A 20,689-nucleotide genomic window follows, 5' to 3' on the forward strand; every position below is an offset into this window, starting at 1 on the left:
GAAAATTGTACTTCCCAAGTGAAAACGTTTGTTAACGTGTTAGCTAATTTGCCAAGTCTAGGCATGGCTTGAGCCAGCACTCAAGAGTAGGGCAGAGCAGTCTTCTTGGGCATCCACTGCTTCTGTTACAGTGGTTGAGGTAGAAGAAAGACCCAGGCCAGTAACGATGAGCTACAGACACACCACCTGCAGTTCCCTTGGCACTGCCAGTCCACATGCTGTTCCCTAACCCCATGCACTTCATTAGCAGCAAAGGCCAACACAGACACACAACAACCAGGCTTTGTGAATACCACTGGCTCCCCATTTGTTTCAGAGCACAGTGCAAAGTCCTGATCCTAATCTACAAGGCACTGAACATACTTGGATTTAGTTAGTGCAAAGAATGCTTTATCCTGCATAATCCCCCAAGTCAGCTACATTCCAAAAGGGTATTGTTGATAAGAAAGGATGACCTTGTGGTTTCAGCACTACATAAACACTCAGGAGCTCTAGGTTCAATTCCCAGATTTGACACAGATTACCTGTGTGATCTTAGGCAAGTCACTTAATCCATCTATGCCTCAGTTTCCCAACTGTACAATGGGGCTAGTGCTCCCCTAATTCACAGGGATGTTCTGAGGAACGCTGGTGGCACCGGCATCTGAAGTAAGGTTTTTTACCCACGAAAGCTTATGCCCAAATAAATCTGTTAGTCTTTAAGGTGCCACCAGACTCCTTGTTGTTTTCATTAATTATTGTGAGGTTCTCCGCTCCTAGTGTGACTCAGTCCTGTGTAAGTATCTGTATAGATGGATAACCCAGACACTGGGAACAGAGCAGTATTGGTGACAGAGCCCCCGCTGCAGATCTGTCAGAGACCAGACTGAAGCCAAACCAGGTGTTGTTCTGATCAAACCGTGCCTTTTCCATAAAGCAGGGCCTTGAAGCGGAGCCTGGAGCTGGAACGCAGAGCAGCTCTGGAACAGTGGAGCTGCAGGTTTTTGCCTGGAGCTGGAGCGGAGCCGGAGCACAGCTCCAAAGCCCTGCTAAAGCCTTCCTCAGAACTGATACTATCCAATCAAACACGCAGTCACGCTTCTCTGGAATTGGGAGAGGCAAAACACCTTTTGTTAAGGGTTTTGGTGTGGCACATAGATACCATGACGACAGGTGTTACGTCAAACCCCAGAAGTGGTGAGATTGGGTAGCTTTTTAAGACGAAACCTTGATTTACTTTCCTCACTGAGGGAGCTGCTTGGCTGTAAAGCACAAGGCTGGTTACGTCAGGCTCATCATAGCATCCACAGCAGCTGCTGTCTTGCGCAGTTTACAAATGCAGTTAATTTAACTGTAATCGGAATAAGTGATTGGTCATCCCTACCCCATTATTTTCCAGCCTCCATGATCATCACGGGATTAGATTCCTCTTTCCACCAACCCCCTAGTCCCAAGAATATGTGACACAACTGTAGCCACTAGCTAGGGGTGACCTTAAACGTAACTGATACTATCCCCAGGGGTACTTTTCAGAAAGGATCAAAAATGACACTGATGTCTACTCTAACACTCCCTCTCATGGCAAAGACAGGTTCTAAATCTGCTGCTCGGTGAAAGCAGTTGCTGAGCTCTGAACAGCTGCTGCATTTACCGTATGTGCAGTTGCGTAAAGACTTTGAATAAACGGATGTGGAAGAGAGAGAGGAAAATCGGTAACTTTCGTTTTCATTTACTGTCGGAAAGCTTGTGCAGCGTTGCTGTGGGCTGTTCAGCAGCCACCGCGCTCCACCCCAGATACGGCTGCACGTTAGTGGTGGGCGAGCCAAATTCTGCCCTTATTTTCTCCTGCCATGCCACCCAAGCGGAGGGGGGGGGTTCCACTGCGTGGCGAGCGAGGATAAAACACGTCCCATGGTCTCTGAGATGCTGTGGGAGCCTTCGGCAGGAGAGGCGCCCAGGCAGCAGGAGGCCCTGGCAGCCTTGTCCCTCCTCCCCGAGGGCTCCTCGCCGGGCTCGGCGCGATCAACGCATCCCGCGCCGCTCGTGGCCGTCCTGCGCGGGCAGGGGGTTTGCTACCTTCCTTTGGCGGCCGCAGCGGACTCCGCCGAGGGGCTGCAGGGAACCGGCCAGGCCGGGCGCGCCCGCAGGCGGCGGCAGGCCCGGGGTGTACGTGTTGCCAGGCTTGTGGCCCCCCCCCGGATCCCGCCCGTGCGCCGCGATTGGCCCGGACGGGGCGACGCCTCCCGCCCGCCCTCCCTGCGCGCCTTCTGCAGCGCGGGGCTCGGCCGGCGCCGCAGCGATGGCTGGCAGCGAGCCGCCGAGCCGGGAGCGCGTCCTCTGCCTCTTCGACGTGGATGGGACCCTCACGCCGGCTCGCCAGGTACCCCCCGTGGGCCCCTCCCTCCTGCCCCGGGGCTGCGGCCTGTCCGGGCCCCGCGCCCCTTGCCCGTCCTTGAGCATTAAAGGAGCCGGCCGGGGAGGTGTCCGCCCCGCGCCCCCGCGGGTGCGGCGCGCGCAGGGGGCTCGGGAGCGGAGTCCCTGCCCGGTGCCCCGCGCTGAACCCGCGCAGAGGCGCTGTATGGCCCAGCTCGGAGCCTGTGGGATCTAGCGCAGTGGGGAGCCCGGACTCCCAGCCCCTGCTGCCCTCCACTGAGGAAGTCACCACCTGCCTCCTGCGGCATCTCTTCTGGGCAACAGTCCCCTAAGCCCCGCCTGGCAGTGGCTGGTTAGATGGAGTCAGGGATGCTAATGCTCCCCAGCCAGTGCTGCCATGTGTTGGAGCCCAGTTGTGCACGCTCAGGGCCTTGTTCTAGCAGGTCTGGAGCCCTGCTCTGCCTTTCTATGAAATATCCTGTGGGTGGAAGAAGGAGACTGTGCAAGGCCACGTAACCATTTGGCACCAGGGATTCTCTTTGCCTTGGCCCTTTGGATTTAACTGTAGCTTTTCTGTGTTGTAGAGTGATTTAACATGGAGAGCATTTATTGCTTCTAAAAGTGAGGGGCAGATGGTCCTGGGAAGGGGCCGACACACTATGGGCAAGGGCTGGACAAGCATCCTCTCATGCAGCTCTACGAATGCACCGCTCTGACCTGCAGCAGCCCCTACTGTTTCACTCCTGATCCCATAGCACTGCTAATGTCCTGCTGTTGCTGTTCTAGATTGACATGCATAGCTCTGCCGGTGCTCTCACTCCTGCCCTGCTACGACCTTTGCTATCCCTGCATCCTCCCACACTGTTCTTCCAATGCACCATGGTGCTGAACGTGCTGCATCCCCTGCTATTCCCATCCCAGGCCTCCCCACAAGCAGAGGTTTCTCAAAGTTGCCAAGTCAACATGCTTATATTGTGCTACAGACTGACGTCTCTCAGCCTTACCTTAAACCATAAAGCTCCTTTCATAGGCAACCACCCCAAGGTGTCACCCCAGCTGGCTGGACACACAGGGTTGTTCTGGTAATATTTGATGAAGGAGATCTGGCCACCATCCTAGTGACCTGCACATTTGCCCCTCCCACAGCCCACGTAGGGGCACCTTTTTGGTTATATCTGGGACAAGATTTTTACATCACCTAGAGACAAGAACAGGCTAGATGACAGGGTCTAACAGCCTCTTAGGGACTGGGTATGTCTACGCTGTGGTGAGACACCCTGGGCTGATTCGTGCCAACTGCCTCAGACTCACAGGGCTCCAGCTAAGGGGCTGTTTAAATTGTGGTGTAGAGGTTGTCCAAGCTCTGGGACCCTACCACTTTCTCTAGCCAAACATCTACACGGCAATTAAACAGACCCTTAGCCTGAACCCCTTGAGCCCAAGTCACTTTGCACCAGCCATCCACAGGTTTTTAATTGCAGCATAGACGTATCTTTTGGGGTTAAATCTCCTCCCTGCATCCTAGTTATTTTGGCTTTTGGGGAAATAGAAAAAAAATCTCTGATTAATATGTCAAAGTTCCTTTCAGTTGCTGCCTGCTGTATGTTAGTTATGCAATAACCAGTTTACAGCATCTGCTCAGTATTAGAAGCAGGGAAAGGGGAGAGACCTGCATTCTCCTCACAGTCTGCAAAAGATGCTGGAGCCTTGCAAGGAACAAGAGCAGGTCTGGTGGGCCTAGCTGGCGAAGCCTAGAAGCATCTGGCTCTTCCAGTGTAATCCCACCTGTACTCCACATCCCTTCATTGTTAGCCACTCCAGGATGAAGTGCTGCCCCTGGCCCTGCATCCGCATATAAACTGTTCTGAGCCCCACTGCAGAGTGAAGGCCTCTTGCACACACACAGATTAACCCCACATCCTTCTTCTTTTACTGTGACCTTGTCCACTATGGGACTGAGTTTACCCATCTGTATGTTATGGCCTTGTCTACACTAAAGGGACTTACCAGGCCAAGATCTGTGTGGCCCCCTTGCATGCTTGTAAAACCTGTTGGGCCCACAACACGTAAGCAAGAAATGACTTGCTTTAAGCAGGGCACAATATTGGATTTACCCTGAATCATTTCAGCCTGTATTGGTTTGATAGCAGTGTGGACAGCACCAGAACAGATCACACAGTCCTCTCCCTACTGGCCCACAGTCCACTAGTGACCTTTTGAGATCTCCTAGAATTCACTGCTGTTGGCAGCTGAGCTGGGAACTATGGGGTAGGTACCCAGAAGACATTGCAGGGGAAGTGGCTTAGAACAGCACCAGTGTGGATGCAATGCTGAATGGACATGTTGAAATGTTTGTGTCTAGACCAGTTTCATCCCACCAGCGCAGTTCTCTAGTGGAGACATGACCTATAGGTACAAACCAGCAACACTTCCCTACCTTGCAGATAGGGTGACCAGATGTCCCGATTTTATAGGGACAGTCCTGATTTTTGGATCTTTTTCTTATATAGGCTCCTGTTACCCCCCCACCCCCTGTCCCGATTTTTCACACTTACTGTCTGGTCACCCTACTTGCAGATGGCTTGTGAGGCTAGAATTGTGTTTGTCATGTCAGGCTCTCTGGGCTCCTCACATGAAGGTGCTGAACAGGAGGGCAAAGTATCCATGTGATTAATGACACTGACCTTTAAAGCTAGTTATTCTGTAAGGGATCTCCCCATCAGTCAGCGAGTGATACAGGAGAACACAAGTCCCCAGGCCAAAGGAAGGGGGAGGAGGGGAGGCGCTGTTGCTGGGTGGAGTCAGCCCTCCAGCCTTAGCAAACTACCTTTATCTTGAGAAGATAAAACAGAAGGGTGGTGACAGAGTCTGCTCCTGGCAGACACATGTAGTCCAACCCTACAACAGTGGGACGCCTCGCCTCTTCTGCAGCAGCATGGCTTGTAACTATTCTGGCCAGACCTGCAAGGAGCAGGGGGAAGTTAAAGGTTGATGGGACCTATGCTGCTTCAGCTGTCATTCTGTTAATGGGATTAGGCAGTAATGGGGCAGCCCTTCAGTGGGAGGGGAAGGGAGCAAGAGCAGGCCCCTGACTGCCACCTCTCCTGAGACTCGTTGTGGCCCCTGCTGTCATTGCTTTATCTCCAGCTCCCTTACAGTGAATTCTGTGATGCAGTTTGGTTTGTCCCCATGGGGAGCCATCCCTTAGAACATTTCTCTGCCTGGTTCCCAAATGTTCTGGGTAGGATCTCTCCCACTTGTGAGGGATTATTGATGGATAGGCACCTCCCACCCCCTTAGTTAAATACACAAAAGGGAGTATGTTACCACTGTGTGTGTCAGGGCGAGGGGAAAGACATGGAGCGACAGGACATGGGGGAATGGGGTGCCAATTTACTAATAATTCCTCACAAGTGGGGGGGGGATACACACACACACTCCTTTCCTTGTGTGTTTCTTCCCCCTCCATCAGACCTTTGCTGTTTCCTTCCTCCATGTCATTTTTCCACCCCTCCCAGTGTATTTTTTCCTCCATTCCCTGGTGGTACCCCCTTCCTGTTCCCATTCCCCCCCAGATGACTGTGTGCTGCTGGGCTTGGGAAGATGACAGCACCCATTCGTATCGCCGTGGGACTAGGCCTCACATGCTGCCAGGGTTGAGCTGAACGCCGCAGAAGCAAAGAAGAGAAGTGTGGGTTGATGGGATGCTGCCTGCAGCTCTATGTGTGAGCAGCTCCCACATCCCGCTCACAGAAGCCGCTGTGAGAGAAGAGAGAAGGCAGGTGGCTTTCAAAGAATCCCTTGCCACTTCGTTCAGAGCCATGGAAGCCCATCTGCAGGGGGAGGGGATGATAGACAGATCTGGGGTCATGCAGCTATTCACAATTCCAGTGTACCTCCCCACCCTGGACTAAAGTTGTGCTCACCAAGCAGGGAAAAACTGTCAAAGACCAGTCACTACCGGCTAGGAATGGCCTTCCGTTGGAGACCCTGCTGTAAGTGGGGCCCGAGCTTGTCCATTACTCTGGCTGTATTCTGACCTGCCCTCTCGCTCCTGCCCCTCTAGAAAATTGAGCCCGAAGTGGACAAGTTCCTTCAGGAGCTGCGTGAGAGAGTCCAGATCGGCGTGGTGGGAGGCTCTGACTATTCCAAGATAGCTGAGCAGCTGGGGGAAGGGGATGAAGGTGAGAATCTCCCCCTATCCCAGATCAGGAGAGTGTGGGAAGGGGTGGGGGAAACAGAGGGTGGAGAGAGAGAGGCTACTCTCTTTTGCGGGGCGGGAGGTAATTTGCCTTGTCTGCTATTGGTAATTACATGCAGCTGTAGACACCTGAACACTGAGATTGATTCCACCCACAGAGATGATAAAAATCATACCCACAGAGAGAGCTTGCACTGCTACCATTGCCACTCGTGCTACTGAGCTCAGAGTCGCCCCCAGGCAGCCACTTTTGCTAGAAGCGGAGCGCTTGTACCTAAGGGCCTGCTCTCGCTCCCATTGAAGTCACTGGAGCCAACAGACATTTTGCCATTGAGAGCAGGAGCAGCTCAGCCGACAGCCAGAACGGCAGCTATCCACATCAGCAGAGCTGATCTTTGTAACGGAACAGAGGTGCACATGTAACCCACCATGTTTGTGTCTCCTTCTGTGCCTGAGCCGTGGAGCCCATGAGTAGAGTCTTCAGCTCCAAGCAGTTGCAGCATGTGCTTTTAGCTGTCATGGGCCTGCAAAGAGCATGGGAGGATAGAGAGAGGCCCATTTAGAGTTTACCTTCTCCTCTTCCCCACCTCCATGAGAAATATAGTCCTACCATCTTCAACTCCATAGCCCATTGACAGCCCGAGTAAATGGAAAGGGAATGTGCACGAACTTTCTCCCACGCTTGGACATGCTCTATGTTTTGGAGGTCTGAAGGTCCTGAATAGCAGCGGGAAATTGGACAGAGTGCTTGGATGAGAAGGAAAGACTGGGGAAGGGACAGATGTCCTGTCCTCTCACTTTCCTTTTTCCCCTTTTCTAATATCAGCATAAAATCTACAGCAGAGTTCTGAAATCCTCTTTCTAGCTCCTTAGCAAAGAGAGGCTGCCTGGTGACACAACTCACCGCTCAAGAGAGCATGAAGTTAATTGCAGAGTCAGCAATAAACAGATTGTTGCTGGAGGAGAAGCTACGGTTAGATAACCATTAAGTGCATTGCTGAGGGTGGGGGTGGGGATGAGAAGGGGTGGAGGCAGGATGCTCTAGGAGAATGAGCACATGGCTGGGAGTCTGGCATTCCTGAGCTCTAATCTGAACTCTGTCACTGACTCACTGCAGGGCCTTGGGCAGGTCACTTCCCCTTTCTGTGCCTCTGTTCCCCATGTGTAAAATGGGCATAACATCCAGGGAGTTGTGAGGCTCAAGGCCTGTTTGCTCAGCCTACGGCCATGGAGTAAAGGCTCAAAGAGCTCTGAATCCAGCCAATGTCCATCACTCCGCACTGCTCTGATTCCAAGTGGCGGACGAGGTTGTGCTAATGTTTTTTCTCTCGCCTTCATCTCCCTTCCCCACCCTGCTCTCCCCTGCCCCACACACCCATTCCCCACAGTCATCGACAAGTTTGATTACGTCTTTGCGGAGAATGGCACCGTGCAGTACAAGAATGGGCAGCTGGTCGCCAAACAGGTAGGCCTAACTCACTTGCTATGTCTCCCACCAAGCCACAGGGGCTCTCTTTCTCTGTCCCCTCCACCAAGTCCGTCTTCAGTTCCATCAGCACCAGATGAAACCAGCCATATGCCACCATCCAGAGGTCTGCCAGTTCCAATCCCCCCAGCACCTACCAAAGCCACCCTGCTCCTTCTGTCCAGTCATCATCCTAGTGGGCATCCTGGATGGATTTTGTAGCCCATGTGATTTGTGGCAAGTTGATGGTAGCCTTGGCTTCAACTGACCTTTTCTTCCCCCTGCCCCCACAGGCTATCCAGAATCACCTGGGGGAGGAGCTTTTGCAGGAGCTGATCAACTTCTGTCTCAACTACATGGCTCTCCTGAAGCTGCCCAAGAAACGGTAATGATCCTCTCCTACCGAACTGCTGCTTCTGTACCATTCAGATCCAGGCATTTGGACGTTACGGTCCCATTTAGAATTGCAGATCCACTGGCTTTGTTCTTGGTCTCATTATGTGTATTTTGATAGCACCTAGAGGCCCTACCCAAGAGCAGAGTCCTGTTGTGCTGGGCATTGCAAATGCACAATTTAAGAGACAGACCCTGTTCTAAAGAGTTGATAATCTAAGTAGACAAACCAGTGGATGGAAGAGTGGAAGTATTGTTATCCCCTTCTTACAGATAGGAAACTGGGGCACAAAGATTGTGACTTGCCCGGCATCACACACAGTCTGTGGCAGAGCTAAGAATTGAACCCACATCACTTGAGTCCCAGTGCCTTAACCACAAGATCACTTTGCGCTCGCATTATCTAAGCTTCCGAGACACTGCTCCCTCCCCCTGAGCTCTGGACTAGATTGGGTTGACATGTTTCCTTCTCTCTAAAGACATGCTGTCATTCTGGGGCAACTCCCCTCAACTCTATATCAGCTAAGCTTGGCTGTGGTTAATATCGCAGTGATGTGCCTTGCTGCACTGTAGCAGCAAAAGTGGAGATTTGTTTATTTCTGGGCTAGAGCGTGAGCACTTGATACCTGAAGCATGAGGATAATCCTGTTGTCATTTTTAGCCTACCTAGTGTCCCTGCAGACATTCCTTACATTACACGTTTTACAGCCACTCCTATTTTAATGGCTCCTTCTCTCTTTCCCTTGCTCCTCCTCCCCCCCCCCCCCAAAAAAAAAACAACAACACACAAAAACCTGGACATCTACACATGCACAGCGGGACCTTCATAGAATTCCGCAATGGAATGCTGAACATCTCTCCCATTGGCCGAAGCTGCACCCTGGAGGAGCGAATAGAATTCTCCGAGCTGGACAAGGTAATTGGCCAAGATCCATCCTCCGTGACTGGGCATTACATTGTGGGGCGTTGACCATTTCTGGCCATGTAACACCACAGCACTTGGGTCTCATCTTATATCCATGCCCATGACTGTGTTGATGGCTGTGGGCTTGCCTGTATAAGCTCTGGAGGCTGAGGCTGTGATAAGGATGGGAAACCAAAGGAAATATATAGGTGAGGGGTAGGTCTACACTTACCACCGGACCCGGCGGTAAGCAATCGATCTTCTGGGATCGATTTATCGCGTCTTGTCTAGACGCGATAAATCGATCCAGGAAGTGCTTGCCGTGCTGGTACTCCGCGGTAAGTTCGAACTAAGGTACTTCAAATTCTTTGCGTACCTTAGTTCGAAGTGGGGGGTTAGTGTGGACCAGGCCTAAATAAAAGAACTGAACTAATCTGCTGCCACTGATCAAGTAGGGGTGCAGGCTCCCTGTGTACAACCTTGTGCTGGAGAAGCTGTCCCAAGAAGAATCTCTCATTTTCAATGGTGTTTCTTCACTGTCATGACTAGAGATGGTCTTAGACCAGAACCCCAAAGTCAGCAGCGCTGAACTTAGGTAGTGAACTTACAGCTCAGGGTCCATCTCCAGTCACAGCCAAGCAGCAATGTCAACTGACGACATGTCCCATTCATAGAAGATTAGGGTTGGAAGACACCTCAGGAGGTCCAATCCCCTGCTCAAAGCAGGACCAACACTAACTAAATCATCCCAGCCAGGGCTTTGTCAAGCTGGGCCTTAAAAACCTCTAAGGATGGAGATTCCACCACTTCCCCTAGGTAACCCATTCCAGCGCTTCACCACCCTCCTAGTGAAAGTGTTTCCTAATATCCACCCTAGACCTCCCCGACTAAAACTTGAGACCATTGCTTCTTGTTCTGTCATTCGCCATCACTGAGAACAGCCTAGCTCTATCCTCTTTGGAACCCCCCTTCAGGTAGTTGAAGGCTGCTATCAAATCCCGCCTCACTCTTCTCTTCTGCAGTCTAAATAACCCCAGATCCCTCAGCCTGTCCTTGTAAGTCATGTTCCCCAGCCCCCTAATCATTATTGTTGCCCTCTGCTGGACTCTCCCCAATTTGTCCACATCCCTTCTGTAGTCGGGGGACCAAAACTGGACGCAATGCTCCAAGTGTGGCCTCACCAGTGCTGAATAGAGGGGAATAATCACTTCCCTCAATCTGCTGGTAATGCTCCTACTAATACAGCCCAATATGCCATTAGCCTTCTTGGCAACAAGGGCACACTGTTGACTCATGTCCAGCTTCTCATCCACTGTAAACCCCAGGTCCTTTTCTGCATAACTGCTGCCTAGCCAGTCAGTCCCCAGCCTGTAGCAGGGTCTGGGATTCTTCTGTCCTAAGTGCAGGACTCTGCACTAGTTCTTGTTGAACCTCATCAGATTTCTTTTGGTCCAATCCTCCAATTTGTCTAGGTCACTCTGGACCCTATCCCTACCTTCCAGCATATCTACTTCTCCCCCCAGCTTAGTGTCATGTACAAACTTCCTGAGGGTGCAATCCATCCCATCATCCAGATCATTAATGAAGATGTTGAACAAAACCACCTCCAGGACCAACTGCTGGGGCACTCCGCTCGATACCGGCTGCCAACTAGACATTGAGCCATTGATCACTACCCGTTGAGCCCGACAATCTAGCCAGCTTTCTATCCACCTTATAGTCCATTCATCCAATCCATACTTCTTTAACTTGCTGGCAAGAATACTGTGCCCAATTCCCCAGCCCAAATAGAGCAGGTGTCTCCCCAATGGGCCTTCCAGACCAGGACCAGTCTCCTAAACAGATCTACAGAGCTTTGAGATCCTGGCAAATACCGGCTGAACCAACCTATCTGTGGTGGCTTCCTTCTACCCTCCCCAAGGGCAGAAGAGGTCAGACTATGTCAAGACATGAAGGCAGATGTATAAGTGGGGAACTATGGATTTTGGGTCCTGAACTGGGCCTCTGAACCTTCAAGGGGGAATAACATTGATGGTGAAATGCATCAGCTCATTGTGTGTGTGTGGGGGGGGGGGGTGCAGGAAAGGGCTTTGGTTTGGAGTTGCTCAACAGCTGACCTGGACCATCCTGACCTGGGGTCCTCTAGGCTGACATGGCCAAGGCTAATGTGGGCTGGCTACAGCAGTGCGAGACTGGTCGGGGCAGGGATCATATACAGGGAGAAATTAAAGTAGCATGAAAGCAGAGTCCATTTTGAATCCTCACAGCCCATGCTGAATACCCCCCTTGTTCCCCAGCAGTTGTCCTAGGTGCTCAGTACAGGAGACAGAGGAAGGAGGTTGTACTTGCTGCTGGGGTAACAAGGAAATTCTGGCCTGGAAACTGGGATGAGAGCAGAGAAACTAACCTGGTGATGCACAGAGAGAGGCCTGTTGGTGAATCTAGAATGAGGCCTATCAAGGATACAGTCATTCAAAACCTGCTCTCCTTCTGTTTGTCCCATCTGCAGAAAGAGAGGATCCGAGAGAAGTTTGTGGCAGCCCTGCAGAGGGAGTTTGCTGGCAAAGGCCTACGGTTCTCTCGAGGTGAGCAGAGTGCATCACAGCTACTGTGGGGTTTCCCTGTGTGATGAATTTTCTGTAGGGATCTTGGAAGGGAAGGATGCCGGGCTGTTTCCTGCTTAAAAGTGGGAGAGCATCTGCTTGAGTGAATGGCAGAGGTGTACTCCCAATGGAGATCCCTGGGAGGTGTATTCCCCGTGTTCATCCCTAGGGAGGGATCTCAAACCCTGTTTCCTATTTAAAGTGTGATTATGGTCCGAAAACCGTAGATATGCTTCCCTGGTATCACTCAGATGTGCTGGCTTTAGTGACACACTAAGTTTACTATATTTTACTCCTGTTAGCTGTACTGAGCCAACACAGTTATGGGAGAGAGAGCTTGAATTTGTTCTGTTTCAAACAATAGCAACAGGATTGCTAACCGAGTTCCAACTACAGAGCCAAATTCTACCTTCAGTCCCACCTACGTAACCCCACTGAACCCACTGGTGCAGGAGAGGGGAAGAGCCCAGCCTGAGTCTGAGCTCCCAGGTTGTGTCTCCAGGGGTGACTGGTAAGAGAACTGCCTTTACTCCATTTACAAGGAAAAGCTACATCTGGAGTCACTGAGGCAGTAAATGTGGAGTCCATGATGCCATTTTATGCAGTCACTTATCAGAGTGAAACTGCACTTTAATGGCCAGATTTTTCAGGAGTGCTCAACCCCCAGCCAGCCTCATGGAGCACAGCAGGAGAGGAGCACTCTTGGGTCTTTTCACTGAAGTGAAAGGTCATCAGGCTGGGTGAGTGACAGGGCTGAATTCTTTAAAGCCATTCCGCAGGGAAGGTAGGCATGACTAAAAATGGAAGGCTCCCCTCAAAAAGAAAGCCTGTTACTAGGAGTGTAGCAGGGATGAGTGATTTGGGGGGGGCATGGTGGAGGTGGCACATCATTGGCCATTCTGTGTAATTCAGACTCCCCGACACTCTGCACTCCAAGGAGCCTGCATCTCTAGGCAGCATCCCCTTTCGCTGCCCCAGTAAGAACATCTCGTGATCCCTGCCAGCATTGGCACAGACCATTTGTCATAGCAGAGAAGGGCAAAGACATTGCAGTCCTGTTCTCCTCCTCAAATGCACATGGAATGAGAACAGAACAATGGTCCTTTCTCCCATGACTTTGGTACGCTGCCAGCAGTAGACTAGGATTGTAAGCGAGCACATGAAGATAATGGGAGCTGCGGGGACTCAGCCCCTCTAAAAATAAGGCATAAAGTGATTGGAGTACCCAAAAATGGAGACACACAAATTAAGGACTCCTTCTGAAAGGGGTGTGCACAGAGCTGAAGAGTGGCAGAAGGCCTCAGGAGCTCCTGGCACCAAGTCCCCTGCTCACACCACTGAACAACGAGACAGAACTCACTGTCCTTGAGTGCCATCTGTCATTCCCTCTGCATTTGATCTTCTAGCCCTGCCAGTGCCAGGAGCCACTCTCGCTGCCCAGCTCTGCTTAGAGACAGAGCATGCTGACACAATATTTTCCATATCTAAATACATATGGATGTATTAAAGGAAAGGATTATGGGAGGGCTCTAGCCTGGAACTTAGGAGACCTGGGTTCAATTCCTAGTCTGCCCCAGGCTTTCTGTGGGACCTTCAAGCAAGTCACTTAGTGTCTCTGTCAAGTATCAGGGGGTAGCTGTGTTAATCTGTATCCACAAAAACAAGGAGTCCTGAGACACCTTAAAGACTAACAGATTTATTTGGGCATAAGATTTTGTGGGTAAAAAAAACAAAGCTTATGCCTTAAATAAATCTGTTAGTCTTTAAGGTGCCTCAGGACTCCTTGTTGTTTTAGTATCTCTGTGCCACAGCTTCCCCTGTGTAAAAGGGGATGCTAGCACTTTTCTCAACACCCCTGTGAGGTAGGGGAGTTGTGAGGTACTTGGATACGGTGGGGATGGGGCCATGGAAGTACTGCGGCAGGGGCCTGTCCCAGAGCACGCCCCGTCATGGCACAGCATGACCCTGCAGGCGCCCAGCCCTTAGTTCCCTCCTAGTTCTTCCAAGCACATGGTCGCAGACCAGAATACTTGCAGTAATGTTCCCCTTCCTGGGGATCAGTTAAGGCTTTAGGAAATGGTTAGTCTCCTTTGGCCCTTTCAGGCCCAAGCCCTTTCCTCTTGGGGTTTCCAGTTTCACCCTCCATCTAGGCCTTCAGGTTCCCAGTTCCCCCTCCAATTAACTTGGTGCCAGGGAGCTCTGTCACTCCCACTGCAGCTTCTGGCTCAAGGGTGGGCAAACTTTTTGGCCTGAGGGCCATGTTGGGGTTGCAAAACTGGATGGAGGGCCAGGTAGGGAAGGCTGTGCCTCCCCAAACAGCCTGGCCCCCTCCCACTTCCCACCTGCTGACTGCCCCCCTCAGAACTCCCAACCCATACACCCCCCCCCGCTCCTTGTCCCCTAACTGCCCCCTCCCAGGACGCACCACCCCCTGGAACCCCACCCCCTATCCAACCCCGCTGCTCGCCCCAACCCCATTCACACCCCCAACCTCTGACAGGCCCCCTGGGACCCCACACCTATCCAACCCCCTCCCCTGACCACCCCGCTCCCCCAGAACCTCTACCCCATTCAACCATCCCCTGACCGCCTCCCACCCCTTATACAACCCCCCAGCCCACTTACCATGCAGAGCAGCATGTCTGGCTGCTGCGCCGGCTGGAGCCAGGCACACTGCCACTCTGCTCGGCAGGAGCGCGCAGCTCTGCTACCCAGAGCGCTGCCCGCACAGCAGCGTAGCTCTACAGGGGGGGGCATGGGGGAGGGGCTGGGGGCTAGCCTCCCCAGCCAGGAGCTCAGGGGCCAGGCAGGATGGTCCCGTGTAGTTTGCCCACCTCTGTTCTGGCTCCTCTGGGGAGTCTTTTCCCCAAGCCTTCTCTTGCCCTGGTGTCTCAGCACCATTCCTCTGGCCAAGGGATTTCACAGCTCCTCCATGGGCTGTGCACAGAGTCAAGTGCCCCTGCCTGCTAGGATCCAGGCTCACTCCACAGAGTCTCTCTTCTTCCACCCATCTCAGCCAACAGCTGGGTTTTATCCTGGATCAGGAGGTAGCTCCCTGACTAACACCTGGCCCCCATTCCCCAGCTTCTCTGCTGCCTCCTTAAACAGCTGTTGTTTAAAGGGGCCATGTCATGGAACAGGGTTGGCTAGCCCCAGATCCCACTACACCTGAAAGGGGACAGACCTCTCTGGTACAGTACCTCTGGCAGATTTCTCTGGAGCAAAGCAGGACCTCCCCCCACCCACACAAGCCTCACTGGTTCCTGCTTGTGCCCTTGGCTGGAATCACAAGGGCCTTGCTGATGCCATCACAGCCCATTGCCATAGAAACAGCAGCTGCTGTCATCCTGATAATGCATTAGAGACTCGATCAGCATGGCTGGGTTGGTGCCTGCCTGGACCACATGGACAGACATTGCCCTTTGCTCCAGGGTAGCGAGGTCTGGAATTCACCCCGCACCCTTCCAACACCAGCCAGATCGCCTAACAACCTCCCTCCTGCTGGCAGGTGGTATGATAAGCTTTGATGTCTTCCCTGAGGGCTGGGACAAGCGTTACTGCCTCGACATCCTCAATGACGAGCAGTTCGACACCATCCACTTCTTCGGGAACGAGACAACCCCAGTGAGTATACTGGGGGGGGGCATTTCTCTCCTCTAGGCTGGCAGCCTGTCCGAGGAGAGGGCAGGGGGTCCTTCTCCAGCTATATGGGACTTCACCTAAACTCCCTTTGGAATTGGTATCAAGCAAGACTGCCCTCTAGTGGGGAGAGGGAGGTCTCTCTAGTGCAAATGAGGGCCTGCAACTGTACCATAGCAGGCTGCAGTCCCAGCAGAACTTGCATCTCCAGGGGTGAGTGCTGTAAGAAGTGGTGTTGGGGATTCAGCGGGTGGCTCTCTTCCTTCTGAGTCATTACTGACCTAGTGGCCCAGCACAGGTCTGGGAAGGGCTATGCTGCTGAAGGTGCCATGTAACCAATGAGATGTAAACCAAAACCTCGCCCACTTCCGCAGAGGCTTTTCCGTGTAAACAGGAACGGCCCTGCTTTCTCTCTGGAGTCAGTTACAGGATGAGCCGTACCTGCTGCAATAAGCTGACTCGGGCATCTCCACCGACGTAGGGGGAGGGGTGTTAGCCGAGCTCCGGCTTGGGTAACTACATTGTACTGCTCTAAAATTCTCCAGTCGTTTCAGATGGATGTGGTATTCTTCACTTCCTGTCTTAAACTACTCCAGAGTGTTGTAGCTGCAGAGCAGCGGTGTAAGCAGGGACCTTTCCCCCCTACTCCATTAGCACAGGTCACACGCTGCAGCAACCCATATTCCCCTGTTTCCCGGGCTTTGCATTTGGCTTTTTGTTGGCAGCAGCAAGATGATAAAAATTAGCTCCATTCCCGCTACAGATTTGACAGTCGCGCCTCAGACCAGACCCTAAATCCTCTCTCTCCCTAGAGCCGCTCCCAGCTCCTTAGAGCCACATGGGGCAATGAGTCACTTGCCTCATTGAATCAGCAAACCCCATGGAACCTTTTCTCAGCAGGATCAAAACCTGCTAACAACGTGAGGCGGGTGTTTCAGGCAAACGCTAGTAGCCTGTTATGAGCTGCCATGTTCCCCTCCAGCAGCAGAGGTAGCTGCATTTCAGTGGCAGATGAACAACCCTTCTACAGAGTCTCCAGTGCATTGGGGGTTGTGTAAGATAAAGCAAGCTATAGCTAGAGAGGGGGTTATGGTTGTGATTACTACCCTCATCCCTATTTTCTTTTCCCCCTGCAGGGAGGGAATGATTATGAAATTTATGATGACCCCCGGACAGTAGGCCACAGCGTCCAGTCTCCCCAGGACACAGTCAGGAGGTGCCGTGAGATCTTTTTTCCAGAGAGAGCTAATGAATCGTGACTCTGATACCCCTTCTCCAGCACCCTGCCTTCCAAGATCCCACATCATGAAAACCACCTTCATTCGAGGACTCTGCACAGGGCCCTTTGAAGAAAGCTTTCCAGAACTGGTTGTGAGGGAAGGATTTAAACTGAGCTGGCGGAGGGGATAGGGATGGGGGTTATTAACTTTCCACTACCCCCAGTTACAGGTGGGCTGTGTGGGACCAGACTCCTCCCTGCCACCAAACAGACTCTCTTCCTTTTCCGGGTGAACGTTCAGTTCTTGGTGGGAGACTGGCCCCCTACAAATGCCTCTGTTGATCTGAGGCATTTGTAGGGGGCCAGTCACTACAGTCTCACTCTCTAAACGTATTTGCACAAGGGATGCACTCTTCATCAGTTAGCACCTTTAAATAGGAAGCAGAGTCTGGTGTTCTCAGACCACTTCACACAGCAGACCAGTCCTTAAAGGTGACCTGCAAAGGGTTTTAAAAAATGATCAGGGCTGTAACCCCATGCTCTGGGTGTCCTTAGCCTCTGATTGCCAGAAGGTGGGAGTGGGCGATGGGATGGATCACTCGATTACCTGTTCTGTTCATTCCCTCTGAAACATCTGGCACTGGCCACTGTCAGAAGACCTGATAATGGGCTAGATTAAGATCACTGGTCTGACCCAGTATGGCTGTTCTTATGAGCTTGTGCCCTTTCCAGCTTGGTCAGGTGTATAAAGAAGGTCATTATTTCTTTAGGGTTCATATATGTATAAAAGGGTGCACTGGGTTTTTGTTTACACTAGAAATATCAGGAATGCTGTGGCTGATCTCTGATTTTGCTGGAGGACTTCTGGGAGATCTATGGGAGTTTTTATTCTGCCCTTAGCACCTCAATTGAAGAGGTTGGGAAGTGGAAACTTTAACAAAGACACTCTTTTAACCAAGAGTTAATTAGGCATTGGAATTGGGTGGGTATTAAGTTAATAAAAAAAAAAAAGAAAGAAACCTCTCACAGTTTCAGCAGTCTGAGTGTTATGCCCTTTCCTCCCACAATTGCTCAAGTCTTCCTGTCTGGAGAAGCTATGAAGTGATGACATCACCAGACCCCCTTGGGACTGCCAGCCTAGACAAGAGCTGAATTTCTAGTTTAAAAAACCAGCCCAGCCCTTTCAAGAGTTCTTTATCCAGCTGGAAACAAAGCACGGAACAGCTCTAATTTGCCCTCTCCCCTTTTGCCAGTCACCTTTAAGGAAGCAGGTGCCCATCTGCCTCGGGCTCCTCAGGGCATGCTGCTATTTCTTTTCTTTCCATTCTCTCTCTCCTGCTCTTTTTGACTTTTGTTTTTCTTTCCCTCTTTAGCTTTTCACTTCGATTGCTGCTCTGTCTTGCCCCTGTAAACCAGAGTGGCTCTTTGCTTCTTCTTAGTGGCTAGACCACACATAGCAGTTTCAGAGTCTCCTCCTGCTACTTAGCTAACAGACCAGGCTCCCAATGTCCAGGTCTCAGCTCAGGCGGCAGGGGTGGGCTCATCCTTTTAGAGCCCAGGTTGTCTGGGGATTGAACATACAGATTCAGCTAGGGGGTCACTTATTGTGTGGTTCCCCTACTCTGCTTCACCCAGCAGCAGGCTCCGGGCAGCCTGCTTTTCAGAGAGGCTGAGCACCTTGTGACACCAGTTTTGAAATCAACGGGATCTCTGAGTGCTCAGACACCCTGAAAACGGGGCCCTTGCTCCTTTGGGGATGGGATGTCTATTGGTGGCCCTGTGGGGTTGAGCTCAGCATTTGATGAAGGGGGCTGGAAGAACTTGCCTGAGGTTGCCGCTCTGTGCATGTTGACTGTTCCTGGGGATAGGTGCAGTGGGAGCAGAGATGGAAAGTGGGTGACTTTACAGGAACCAGCTACAGCTTTCCCCATTCAGGAGCTTGTCTGTGCCATCCATGCAGGGTTACACACCTTCCCCACCCCGTTGTGCTCTGCCCTGCACCCACTTGGGACTCACCTGGGGTCACCTTCCCAGGGGCCCACTACTGCAAGGTGGGCAACACTGGCTTCCCTACTCAGCTGGGAACCCAAAGGGCGTTTCCTCAGCAGTACTAAGCTTCACATGGAGTTGTGGGTGCTTGGCCTTGCTGAAAACCAGGCCAACAGGGGCTTGCCCTGGCCTCCCGCTAATGCACAGTTCAGCACCTGCCGTCTGAATAACACTTCCTTGTGGTAGCAGATACAGCTCCATGAATCACAGTTTCAGAACCACTGTAGTAGGTGATGCCATGCCAGCTCTAGGCTACCGTTAGGCCTCCTTTTGTTAGAGCTCAAACCATATTAGGGGCCAGGTCAGCATGTGGTGGGCTTCCCCCTATGCCAGTCCGCAGCAGAGGGGAGTCCATTACACCTCTCAGCCACAGCACCAGGCTCTTCAGCTCTGGCTGTAAAGGCTCATGGACTTGCTCTGGAGGCCCCTCCTCCAAACCGCACTGTTGGCCAATGCTGGGGCTGTCACAGCCCTGCTTCTGGTGCTGTGTAAAGTGGAGAGGCTGGGCTGGCTTTAAGCAGTCAGCCTGGCTGGGGTAGAGCAGAGCCCACCCTGCTACCATCCTTGGCAAAAGCAAAGATTGAGCCAGGCCTCCCCCTGGCCTGGCAGCGACAGCAGCAGTGGGGAGGCAGCACCATGGGAGGGGGAGGGAGAAGGGGATGGGCTTGGGCTTGGGCTTGTACCACCATTTTGAAAAGTCACCTCTGACTTTGAGGGCCTAACCCCAATCCCCCAGGCCCTGCTGTGCCGAGGGGCTGAGCGCATGGTTTGCACCTGCTCAGTGCCTCAGAGAAGCAGGCCCCGGGTGACTTAACTTGGCTGCCTCCCATTAGCACTGGCACCGCTGGCCCTGCACTGATGTGGGCAAGGGCCCAAATGCAAGTGTGGGGGGAAGGGGCAGGACTGGGCTCCTTGGCAGTGGTTAGGGTGGGTGAGAGCCTGCGCTCTGCCTGAGCAGCACCTTACAGGAGAGGAAGAGCCTCTGTTTGACCACACCCCATGGGTATGTTCCTAGGAAGTGCTTGCGTGCACCCCCTGTTCCTAGAGCCATGTAGTCACTCTTCCTGCACCCTGGAAATACTCACCAGGTGCTAGTTGTCAGACCCCTCCCAGAGGCCTAGAGGGGGGTCTGCACACCCCAGGGCACATAGCAGCTGAGAGGGCTACTCTGCCAGCACTAGGAGGAGCCAAGAAGGGGAATCCACCCATCTGAGTCCTGACCACCATGCCTTGGTGTGGCTTGTATCAGCACCCAAGCATGAGGAGCACCCCATCCCAGCTGCGTCACCACTGCCCTAGCACAGAGTGCACTGGGGGTGATGGTGTTATGTGAGAGGGAAGATGGGAATAATTGTTGGTCTAGAATTTAGCATCTCTGGTTTTTTTCCATATCTGTTTCCTAACCCTGTATTTGTAACCCTGCTGGGTTGATCTCACTGTGACAGGTGGAGAGGGCATGAAGTGGGAACCCACCCCCCTCCCTTCTCACAACAACAGGAGACAGAGCATTCAGTAGCCCATGAAGGGCTACAAAACAGGTAGTATGCCTCCTTTGTGTTATACCTCTGACTAGCCACGAGGTGGCTGGACCTATTAGCACTCCCCTCTGCCTCCCCCCCTGCCCTGGGATGCAGGAGGACTCTCCTTGTACTGTCCACAGCTGATATCTACCACGATTAAGCAGGAATGTGTGTCTCAGAGTTATTGCTGTGTGTGTTTGAACATGGATGGATGTGTCAGTGACCAAGGAGACAGGTGGCTCTGGTCACATCTGCAATAGAGCCAGGCAGCTCCTGTACAATTGATCCCAAGTGTTTAAAATAAATTTATTTAACAAACATTAAAATATTAAATGTGGCCATGG

The 20,689-nt window shown here is 52.2% G+C and overlaps 1 protein-coding gene across 4 annotated transcripts; it reads left to right on the forward strand.

Annotated features, from left to right (window-relative positions):
- Positions 1-1,787: 1,787 nt before the first annotated feature.
- Positions 1,788-20,682, forward strand: PMM1 (phosphomannomutase 1). Of its 4 annotated transcripts, XM_005302599.4 has the most exons (9): positions 2,222-2,359; positions 5,928-6,130; positions 6,419-6,536; positions 7,942-8,018; positions 8,312-8,403; positions 9,228-9,327; positions 11,825-11,900; positions 15,427-15,542; positions 16,694-20,682. In XM_005302599.4, the coding sequence occupies exons 2-9, from the start codon at positions 6,074-6,076 to the stop codon at positions 16,814-16,816; spliced, it is 759 nt and encodes a 252-aa protein (XP_005302656.1). In that variant the 5' UTR covers positions 2,222-2,359; positions 5,928-6,073; the 3' UTR covers positions 16,817-20,682. The 4 variants fall into 4 exon arrangements, with proteins under 4 accessions (XP_065419169.1, XP_005302656.1, XP_005302655.1 ...); XM_005302598.4 differs by lacking the exon at positions 5,928-6,130 and having other exon boundaries at positions 2,225-2,359; XM_065563089.1 differs by lacking the exon at positions 2,222-2,359 and having other exon boundaries at positions 2,937-6,130.
- The last annotated feature ends 7 nt before the right edge of the window (positions 20,683-20,689 follow it).

This window comes from Chrysemys picta, chromosome 1, assembly GCF_011386835.1.
Source record: "Chrysemys picta bellii isolate R12L10 chromosome 1, ASM1138683v2, whole genome shotgun sequence".
NCBI classification, from domain to species: Eukaryota; Metazoa; Chordata; order Testudines; family Emydidae; genus Chrysemys; species Chrysemys picta.